Consider the following 11,137-nt stretch of genomic DNA (forward strand, 5'->3'; position numbering starts at 1 on the left):
TTTCTTTTCAACTAGATACACTTGCGAATAAAATTCCGTCAACGTCTTCAATGAACTTTCATTTGTCCATTAAAAACCAAAAAATGTATTTTATTATCGGATTTACGGAGCAAAAATAAGAGAGCGAGTCATTCTTGCAAATTATAGTAAATTAATTTTAAATATTTATTATTTTTTTTTTTCATTTTGCTCTATATTTTTTAAATAATTAAGACATTAAAATACATATAATTTTGCTTGAAATATCAGTTTATTCGGAAATTTGATTAAAGAGTGGGGAAGGGATTGGCAATGGGGATTGGTGATGAGGGAGCTGACAAACTTTGAATGGAAAGCTTAATGAAATATTCTTACAATTAACATTAACGTCACGATGTAATAACCGTATTTTAATAATAAATAAGCCAGCCATCGAACCTTTCCTTCCATAAATTTACCATATTATAATCTATAAATTGAACTAGCGGGCTAAATTACAATTCGTGTCAATTCAAATTTTCCATAAATTTTTCCCTCATATTGCGGTTCTTTTGGTTCTTTTGCAATCTCATCCGTCTATAAAATACCCAATCAAGCGATTGATGGTGATAACTTGGTGTAAAATACGTTATTTTACTAATATTAGAAAAAGTTTCTTATCCCTGTCTGCAAAATTTGATACCATACTTCAAATACCGTGTCGCCGCTCGAAGAATTTTACTACATCACCAGGATATCGTCGGGACACTTGGAACACGAAGCTTAGACTACCACAAGTTTTAAAGATAAGTGCTTGGCTTGCAGAAACTGTGGTACCAACACATTTGGCCGTATCTGCAGTATGAGTCACGCTCCCAGGAGGTTTTCGCGTCAGTTTTGCAACCAATGCTACACATCATCCAGAACAGTAACATCCAGGAGTACGAGACCATAATATTGCCGAGCTTTAGGCTGCTTTTCGCGGCGCCAAGATCAATTCAAGGCTCGGTCGTACTGCTCGAAAATCTCCACATTATTCTGGAAAAGACGGCACTGGAAGACATTACGAGGGAAGTACTGCCGATGCTATACAACGCTTTTGAGAGCAATACCATTCAGATTCAGGTAAAGTGTCGTCACATTAATTACAAATCTTCTCTAAAGTCATTAGAAATCCAATTCGGCTGTCTGTGCTATTAACTAAAATTACCTTCTAAACTAACTAAATTACTTTAAATGCTTAAATTTTCAACTGTGCTGGAAATCAGTTGAACGTGAATATCACAACCCTTAAATTAAGCCGTAAAGTTGTATTTTATTTACTCATAATAATGAAATAAAAATTCTAGTATTGATCACTTCGATTATAATAAATTTTCAAGCTTTTTAACAGCTAAATGACCGAGAATATTTTATCGAAAAATTCCAGGTAACTGTGCATTGATTATATAGTATTACATAAATACATCTTTACATAGTATTGTTTTATTATTTTTTTTTTTTTTTTTTTTTACAATTGTTAAAGTAATTTATATCTTTACAGTTTTAATATACGTTTATATAGATCGTAAATATACTTTCAATCATTGCTTTTATTTCTGAACATTATAAATAATCAATAATTAAAAGTATAAATAGGGAATATCAAAGAAATTAAATAACTCTAAATATTCCATATATATATATATATATATATATATACATATATATATATATATATATATATATATATATGTACGCATGCATATGTGTGTGTGTGTGTGTGTGTGTGCGTACATTTTTTCAAAATAAATTTAATAGATGGACCTTTTAATTATTAAGTAATTCCATATTTCACAAGATCGAAAATAATTTAATTGAATGAAAGCTCGTGTAAAAAAATTCTTTTTATTCCAATCCTGATTCAATTATCTAAAATATATAATCTTGGATAATATTATTACATGCAATAAAGCTAGTTAAATGGCATTTTTAATTACATAGTATTAAAATCGAGCATAAATAGGTTTTTTATTTTATCGTAGATGAGCCGATATTTATATTAAAATTTACCTATAAATAGTTTTCCAATACCAATAACAACAGCTAAACATACAACAAATACATTATCTATTCGACATGCTGTTTTTGGCTTTTGTTAACCGGAATAAGCAATTAAATCAACAATTTTGTACGCCAATGTATTGAACGGGTGCTAATCATTCCAACTAAGCATCGGTCTATTTAATCTTATCGGATCGATTTGTAAATCTGTAAATTAGAATTTATCATTTATTGCTCACGCTGGGATATGAGAAAGCACGCGAGCGTGTTGTAAGAGCAGCCACGAAGAGCAACAGGTGCAAGGGATGAATGAATTACTCGACTTACAGACGGCGGCCTTCGTTGCGGTGGCCAATGTCACAGATTACATCGACGACATGGCCATCCGCAGAAAATTTTTGCCCAAACTCAAGCTCGCATTCGAGAAATGCACGACGGATCAGCGAATCCTCATGAACGCGCTCTGCTGTATCCTCGATCGCCTCGAGAAGCAGCAGATCATCGACGACGTGTTGCCCCTTCTATGGAAGGCCAAACTCGAGGAGCCTGAAATTATCGTGCGGGTCGTAAGTAAGTGAGAAAGATCCTTGGAATCTTAGTGAAGTGGTTAATCCAACTAGAGTTCCTAGTCTATTTATTCCTTTAGCAGCAAAATTATTGCCAATCTGGAGTAACAAATGCCATTGTTAAAATAATGTTAAAGCGTGTTAAGCATCTCCTGGCTCGCTCTTTTGTCTGTGCAATACAAAGTTTTGTGCTCACATTCGAAACAAGGGATCTGCCTAGCAGGGACGTCAATTTTATCATCAAAGCATGTTAAAAATAATGAGAACTAACAACGCCAGTAAGAACTTTGTGATTTTCATCTGCTCGGAAAATAATTTTACAAAATATCGAGTTCGCATTATTCAAAACGATACATTACGTAACGCATAAAATTAAATTCGGCTACTGGGCATCTGCAGAGTTCTTTTTATTATTGTATAATAATTACCGGGACGCGGCTCAACTGTTGCTGCGCGCAACTCGAGCATATTCGCGTAACAACGGTTGCAGTATATCAAGGACATTTTCTGATGCGATCGTAAATTGCATTTATTTTGATATGATTCTCTCTCTCTCTCTCTCTCTCTCTCTAGATATTTTGAAAATTTTTGTTACGCTAAAATTAAATAACAAATTTTATTGTGCGCCCGCTGTTGTCATAAATTTCTATCATAAATTTTAAATTACATTTATTTCTGACTACAATTTAATATAAACAGAGTTCTCTGTCCCCATAACCTTATACATTCTCTCGTCTCTTTCTCTCGTCTCTCTCTCGTCTCTCTCTCATCTCTCTCTCGTCTCTCTCTCGTCTCTCTCTCTCTCTCGTCTCTCTCTCGTCTCTCTCTCTCGTCTCTCTCTCTCTCATCTCTCTCTCATCTCTCTCTCTCTCTCGTCTCTCGTCTCTCTCTCGTCTCTCGTCTCTCTCTCGGCTCTCGTTTCTCTCTCGTCTCTCGTCTCTCTCTCGGCTCTCGTTTCTCTCTCGTCTCTCGTCTCTCTCTCGGCTCTCGTTTCTCTCTCGTCTCTCGTCTCTCTCTCGGCTCTCGTTTCTCTCTCGTCTCTCGTCTCTCTCTCGGCTCTCGTTTCTCTCTCGTCTCTCGTCTCTCTCTCGGCTCTCGTTTCTCTCTCGTCTCTCGTCTCTCTCTCGGCTCTCGTTTCTCTCTCGTCTCTCGTCTCTCTCTCGGCTCTCGTTTCTCTCTCGTCTCTCGTCTCTCTCTCGGCTCTCGTTTCTCTCTCGTCTCTCGTCTCTCTCTCGGCTCTCGTTTCTCTCTCGTCTCTCGTCTCTCTCTCGGCTCTCGTTTCTCTCTCGTCTCTCGTCTCTCTCTCGGCTCTCGTTTCTCTCTCGTCTCTCGTCTCTCTCTCGGCTCTCGTTTCTCTCTCGTCTCTCGTCTCTCTCTCGGCTCTCGTTTCTCTCTCGTCTCTCGTCTCTCTCTCGGCTCTCGTCTCTCTCTCTCTCTCTCGTCTCTCTCAATCTCAGAGTAAATTACACTACCTGTGAGGGTCATACTTGGCTTATACGAAATCAATTTCAGCTGCAGTCCTCACTGACAGGTTAATATTCCTCTCCCGAATTCCCGTTCATTCTTATACAGCGGATATTATATCCTCTGCAGATATTATTTTTGGCAGTGTAGATTAATAATCGAGAATGTGTGTTGTAGATTCTGAAAATACTACATGATTTAAATAACAACATGCGCTGGACTAATAATCATATAATGTTAAGATAACGGATATATTATTGCTTAAAGTCAAAATTATTTCAAATATATTGTTAAAAATATATAGTAAAATATAAATTGTTATATAGTCAAAAATATTGACGATGTCCTGGAATTAAGTAAAATATGAAAATTTATCTAAAAAAAATCGGAAGAAAAAACAACTTCATAACAAGTTAAATATGAAATTTTTATTTTTAGAACAAACACGTTCATCATATAAAAATATATAAATAGTACATAAAATTTCTATTTTTAGCATCTTATTTTAACTCACAGCCAATTCTTTCATTTTCAAATTATAATTTTATACGAAAATTGTTGGATCGCCTGAAATATATACGTATGCATAAAAAATAGTTTGTTTCTGAAAAAGGTTCGAAAGAATTGCTTTTATTATTAAATTGAATATTGAATAACAACTATTCATTTATAATACTAATAAGTATTGTAAATTTCAGGCATCTATAGATTAATGCTTAGTGACAAGAAATATGGATTACCGGTAAATATAATGGCAACGCATATAATGCCGTCCTTAATTCCGCAAACAGTGAACTCCGGCTTAAGTCTTGAGCACTTTACACATCTCCTAGAAGTTTTGAAAGAGATGCTCAATCATATAGAAAGGTACATTATTTAATATCATTATAGAAAATAAGAAAAATTGATAAAATGTTTTACACTTTTTATAAATTAAAGGAATAATATTTGTTATCGTGATAATAAAAATATCTATATTTAATTATCATTAAAACTGTTGTTAATTATGTTAATTTTAATTCTATTATTATTATTTATTAATTTATAATTAAATGCCTTTTTAATTTCAAGACGTTAATTTAATTTCAAAGCAATATCGACTATACTTAAAGAAAAAAGAAAGAAAAACAACAACAACAACAACAACAACAACAACAACAACAACAACGACAACGACAATGTATTTTACATTATAATGTAATTATTTTATAGGACAATATAAAATATTTTTCATCAACTTTCGTTGTTTTCAAATACGATTAATCCAGCTAAATATTATGCACCGTTGCAATTAAGTTTTATAATACTTGAATTTTTGCTAATTATTACAGCGTATTAAGAAATATGTGGAAAATAATTTCTTGTTTAAAAATATTTGCAAATACTATTGGTTTCAAGTACTATAAATATATATTACATCAACGTTTGAATGAAATTTGCATTATGTTTATGCAATTAAAGTTTTAATCGTCGTATATTAAATTATTCCCAGAAATAGATATTTATATAAATATTAATTCGTATTAACATTGCTAAGTATTGTTTAATACATCTGGATATAATTCTTAAGTGACGCAGAAAGATGGAAAATTAATATTTTCACAATTGCACGCATTGCCATATATGCATAAGTATTATTTTCGTGCACATTTAGATGAAAAAAAAAAAATAAAAGTAATAATTATCTTCTTAATAAATCTTAATCGTGCAAATGTATTGTATTATGTTACTTAAGCAATTTAAAGGCACCCATAAAGTGAAAATCCTTATCTAGTTCTCGCGTTTATGACTTTTTGCCCTCGACTATATGCTTCCCACCCTATAAACGAATTATTTTTATAACTTCAAAGACATAAAGAGAATATACAAATAAGAGATGATTTTATTGCCTTTCCAAGCACGCCAACGTAGTCTTTAAACATTTTCTTCAATTTTCATACATTTTACTTATTTTATCGTACATAATACGCTACAACTTTAACTATTCGATTTATAATTATGTGCTGTTATTCATATGATTACCATTAGATTTTGTTATAAATATTATTCCACTCCCATTACTTACTAATATTAATATTGTTTGTTTGCGTATGATTTGCTCAATTCTTTAAATATTACATACGACATTTTCTATACGTTTTATTATTATATCTAATTGAATTATACCGAGATAATGATTACTTAATATGGCCATAATTAAAGATAATACGTTTGTTAATGACATTATGTTTTGATTTTAAACATTCAAATACAGAGTCCGTATTATTATTCGAATGTAATATATACCAAATATTTCTTGTAGTATTTTCCTAAAATGAATTTTCCACAAATAGGCCAGAGAAATTTCCATACATTAACAATAGGAAACGAAAGAAAGAATTTTTAACATTAATGTTACGTATACAAATAATAATTATTACTACTTTTACTATTTTCCTAATTCGGAATTTAATATTATAATTGAACTTGCATTGGTGCTGTGTTGACTTTTTATATGAAAAAATTAAAGAAACCAGAGGAACAAATTAAAGCTTGACAATCTGTCGATTCCGAGTCCGGAAAGACACCGTCCATTGCGTCATCAGTATAGCACTGACAACATGCAAGTGCCTCCCTTCAATATTCCAAATCTACGAGTCGAGCAAAGGAAAACATCATCGGCTGAGGATATGGCAAGGAAAAATTCAATCGGTAAGATTTTGCGATAATGCGTTCGTTACATTTATTATTTTAAACAATTGTTGAATTCCGTATCTTTTCGCCTTGAACGTTTTATCTTAGGTTCCATATCAGCGACGACCTCTACCGAAAACATGGCAAGAAAGAATTCTATTTTCGGTAAATATTATATCTTTCATATTTATTATTAATATTTAAAATTCATTATCTAAGCATTTGAAACTTTATGTTTTTATAGCGCGAATTAACCTGACACTCTCATATTGGCTAACGCAAATGAAAATGAAAAGAAAAAGAAAAACGACATTAGTAAATGTAGCGAATGAATTTATTAAATTAAGCAAAACGAAGACTGAAAAAATTTCCTTTTCTTTTCTCAACTTTCTTCATAGAGCCAGAATTTACTGACATTTTGTTTTTATTTCTCCTATGAGATATACAGTTCGCATTAACTTTATCTAACACAATCATATGAATTTTTTAATTAATATGTTTAATTGTAAAAATGATAAAAGTATTTTTATTGCTATAATACGAAAAATTAAGTATATTAATTATTTGGATTATTATAGTGTCAGATAAAAAAATGTAATGTTTTTTTTTTTTTTTTTTTTTTTTTTTGGGGGGGGGGGGGGCGGGAGCGAGGGGTCATTAAAAGGGACTGGGATTCATTTAAACGAAAGCGAGTTCTTAATGAGTTTTGTATAAACAGTAAGAAAACAAAACAAAAACAAAAACAAAACAAAAAAAAAAACAAAACAAAAAAAGAAAGAAATAAGAAAAAAGAATGAAAAACAATAAAAAGACTATAACTCGATTCCGATTCCGTCCAACTACAATAGACAGGATTATTTTGTATCCATTATTTTCCCTCTCCCTTTTGAACTCTATGAAATACATTACACCGCATTACATTGAAGACAATTAAATTATTTCCTATGAAAAGTCGGTCATTGTGCCTACCTCATCTCAGCCAATAGCCAATATATATTAATTTAACAAAAGGTATTTCTAGGTATATATTAGTTATTTATAGAAAAGTGTGTATCGTAAATCACAAAAAACTCGCAATATAAATCAGCGCTATTGACAAACTGATAAACGACGCGTACTCATTACTGGGAGCGTCATCGCCTCGTGACATTTTGAGCTCAGCCAAGACAAGACCTTAATGTCTTTGAGCCTGAATTACAAACTTTCAAGCCTTTTAATAATAAATTAGCATAGTTTATAGAGAGGGGCGAGCGCATGTCCGTAAATAATGTATGCGCACTACTTGCTTATCAGCTTTAATGGCCAGTGTAAGTCAGAGCACGTCTTAATGAAATTAGCCGCAAAAATAATTATTATGCACACCCCGACGAAATCGAGGAGTCGAGGATGGCCTCGTTTCGCTCTACCGCGCTACCCCAGTACAATCGACTAATGCCAGCAAACTCGCGGCTCTGTGCCATAGGTATGGCCGGCAACTGGTTTTTCGGATCGACCTCGTCGGCCAACGGGGAGGGCAACTTCCTGAACGTGGGCAGCTTCATGACCCGGAGACTCTCCGATAACAGCCTAATGACACCTAAGATTAAGATCGCGCCCTCGTGCGCGAGTTCCCCGGGTGGCACACCTGGAGGCGGACTCCCGATACGACGACATTCAAGTACTTGCCCCCAGGAGCGGCGTGGATCGAACATTAATCTTTCACCGCCGACGGTAAGGCGCTACTGCACTTTCTCTTATATTCCACTTGTGTTTATTAGCTTTGTGCTTGGAGCGGCGTTAAGCCTTGGGGAAGGAGAGCGCAGCCTGAAGCGAGCCTTACGATACGAGCCTTGTGCTTTGGTGAGAATTATTCGAGAATTATTCATGGGTGATGGTTGTGGCAGCGGCTGCGGCGTGGGAGGCGCAACGAGTGGCGGGAGGGACGGGAGTGGCGGGAGGGGAGGGGGGGAATCAAGACGAAGCTCTTCTCCAAATTCACGCTCCACCGTTTTATTCTACGATCGTTCGGGCTTTAATATGCAAAGTTTTTCCAATTAAATTTTAAATTTAAAATCTTGCCCCGTACTCCTCGCACTTTTCATGGAATTTTTGGCTGGACTGAATTTATTAAAAATTTAAATGCTTTGGGAATTCCTTTCATTAATTAATAATTGCGCCTTCGATGCGGGCGGGCCTATCGCCTGCTACGCTATGTTTCTAGCATGAGTTAAGCGTTTGTTTATCGCGTCAAATTTGAGAGGCGCACTTTTCAACATAGTGTGATTGATAATTCACAAGGCATCTTAATAATAGATCCGAGATTTAAAGATTCTTGATCAAATCAGGTCGCGATGCCGTTGTAAAATTATCGATAAGACGCTCGCATCGCGATTCGATTATCATCCAATGCAAAGCACGCAAATTATTAAGAAAAATGTTTCTTTAACAAAATTTCTTTGCTTTCTTGTAAGATAAGGAAATTGCTGCAAATCGTGAAATCAACGAAGAATAAAGTTTGTATGCCTTTTGATTACTTTTATTATTTCATATTGCACATTTTGGTACGAGATAAATTTCCAATACTCAGAATCCTAAACACACACACACACACACATATATATATATACGTGTGTAATGATACATTAATATTATAATGCAAACACATTTGTGTTCTTGTAGAAACGTGAATATGAAATCCTTTTCAGTTTGGAGATTATGTAAGTCAATCGTCGTTTCCGTAATTTCGTGTAAAATTTGGAATTTTTATGTCCACGTGGCATAACTTATAAATTAGCTAATAATCTTCTACACACGTAAGTGCTGCTAATATAATTTAAAATTTTTAAATGAAATAAAATCAGTGCTTGTGTATCTATTTACTATTTATAATTATTATTCGATTAATGTTGCAGAGGTTTTTTTTTTTTTTTTTTTTTCATAATGTACAAACACGACTAATTGTCACTAAGCTTCGTGCGATATTTTCAATATTATTCATCAGCTTTTATATTAATATTATCTCATAATAGATTAAGCCTCGTTAAGCCACAAAAATTCATTCGACCATATTTTCAGGAAATTGAGCGTCCCAATGAATAATTCATATGTTTCATATGTAATATAGCTCATTTTCACCAACTGAAAAGTAATTATTATTAATATTAAATAATTGATATTAATTAAGAAAAAAAAACAAAAACAAAAACAAAAAATTGATAGATGAAAGTGACGTTAAAGCAAGTGCGAGAGGCTGATTTTTTAGAATTTAGCAAATTTCTTTGCACTTTCGAGCTCTCGATGAAGAAGCAGAAGAAGCTTGGTTCATTAGTTCGGCTAAGAGTACATCTCCACCACCACCACTACCCCCCCCCCCCCCCCCCCCCCCCCCCCCCCCCCCCCCACCCATCTCTACCGCCTTCCAGAAATACCGATTGGCGTAGCTCCCCAATATCGAATCGATCCTCCGAGAAGCAACAATTATAATAGTAAAATAGTACGGAAAAACGAGGAAATAAGAGGGCTTTCGAACCGCCTGGTTTACAGGGCAGCGGTGTCTCGATAGGAAGCAACAGTTTCCCATATCTCCTATCGACAAGTATGACCAGCATACGCGGCTCACGGCGTCCCTCGGTCACCTCCAACTCCCCTCACCAGAGCTCTGGACTGCTTCAACAATTTGGCAGCGGCATGGTAAGACAACACCCCCCCATCAGTCTCAACCTCAATGGACTACCACAACCACGAACACATTCTCCAACATTCCTGCAGCCATCGGGACAACCTTCCCACTGACCCATGGTTACAGTGTAAGGATCTCAATGTTCCTCTGGCGAAAACGCAAGACAAGTCACAGATACACGCGCGCGTGCCTCGATTATGCTTTTAGTCGTGGAGGTCTACCGTCCCATAATAATAACAAGTGGAAGAATATTCCTCCTAACTAGCTGCGCAAGTGCATTTCTCCTCTATCGCTCGATCGATTTTCACTTGCAACTTACAACACTCGGCGTTGTCGCCAGCCGCTTATTTCAATTCTATGGAAATATTCAATTAGACCATGGGCCATGTAAAATGCTCTGGGTAAGTGAGCTAAGCTCGCTTTGGCATAATATTCGACTCGCGAATACATAATAGAAGTGCAGGTATCGTTAAGACATTTTTATTATTGAACTCTCGCTTCACTGAATGTACATAAAGATTATTCCAAGCAGTTGGAGTATTTTTTGCCTCGCTTTTTCCTCTTTGTTTTTTTCTTTTCATTTCTTTTTTTTTTGTTTTTTTTTTTTTTGTTTTTATTTTCTTGTTTTTTTTTTTGTTTTTTTGTTTTGTTTTTCAACGTGGTTTATATGCTATGCGGCTTTCTTTATTCGATATTTCTTATGAACTGGCCTTTTAGCATAGCCGGACAGTATCAAGCCATTTTAATCATTATTATCTTTAATTACCTGCATTAA

The 11,137-nt window shown here is 34.6% G+C and overlaps 1 protein-coding gene across 1 annotated transcript in view; it reads left to right on the forward strand.

Moving 5' to 3' along the window:
* bma (SCY1-like protein bma) overlaps positions 1 to 11,137 on the forward strand; it is a 35,364-nt gene that overhangs the window by 20,370 nt on the left and 3,857 nt on the right. Inside the window, exons 8-14 of the mRNA XM_011497209.1 lie at positions 784 to 1,083; positions 2,331 to 2,571; positions 4,730 to 4,898; positions 6,541 to 6,722; positions 6,813 to 6,869; positions 8,167 to 8,414; positions 10,227 to 10,489. Of these exons, the coding sequence (XP_011495511.1) occupies positions 784 to 1,083; positions 2,331 to 2,571; positions 4,730 to 4,898; positions 6,541 to 6,722; positions 6,813 to 6,869; positions 8,167 to 8,414; positions 10,227 to 10,475 (1,446 nt within the window). The 3' untranslated portion in view covers positions 10,476 to 10,489. The remainder of the gene's footprint in view (positions 1 to 783; positions 1,084 to 2,330; positions 2,572 to 4,729; positions 4,899 to 6,540; positions 6,723 to 6,812; positions 6,870 to 8,166; positions 8,415 to 10,226; positions 10,490 to 11,137) is intronic.

The sequence above is a fragment of the Ceratosolen solmsi genome, unplaced genomic scaffold (genome assembly GCF_000503995.2).
Source record: "Ceratosolen solmsi marchali unplaced genomic scaffold, CerSol_1.0 scaffold13, whole genome shotgun sequence".
In the NCBI taxonomy this organism is placed as follows: domain Eukaryota; kingdom Metazoa; phylum Arthropoda; class Insecta; order Hymenoptera; family Agaonidae; genus Ceratosolen; species Ceratosolen solmsi.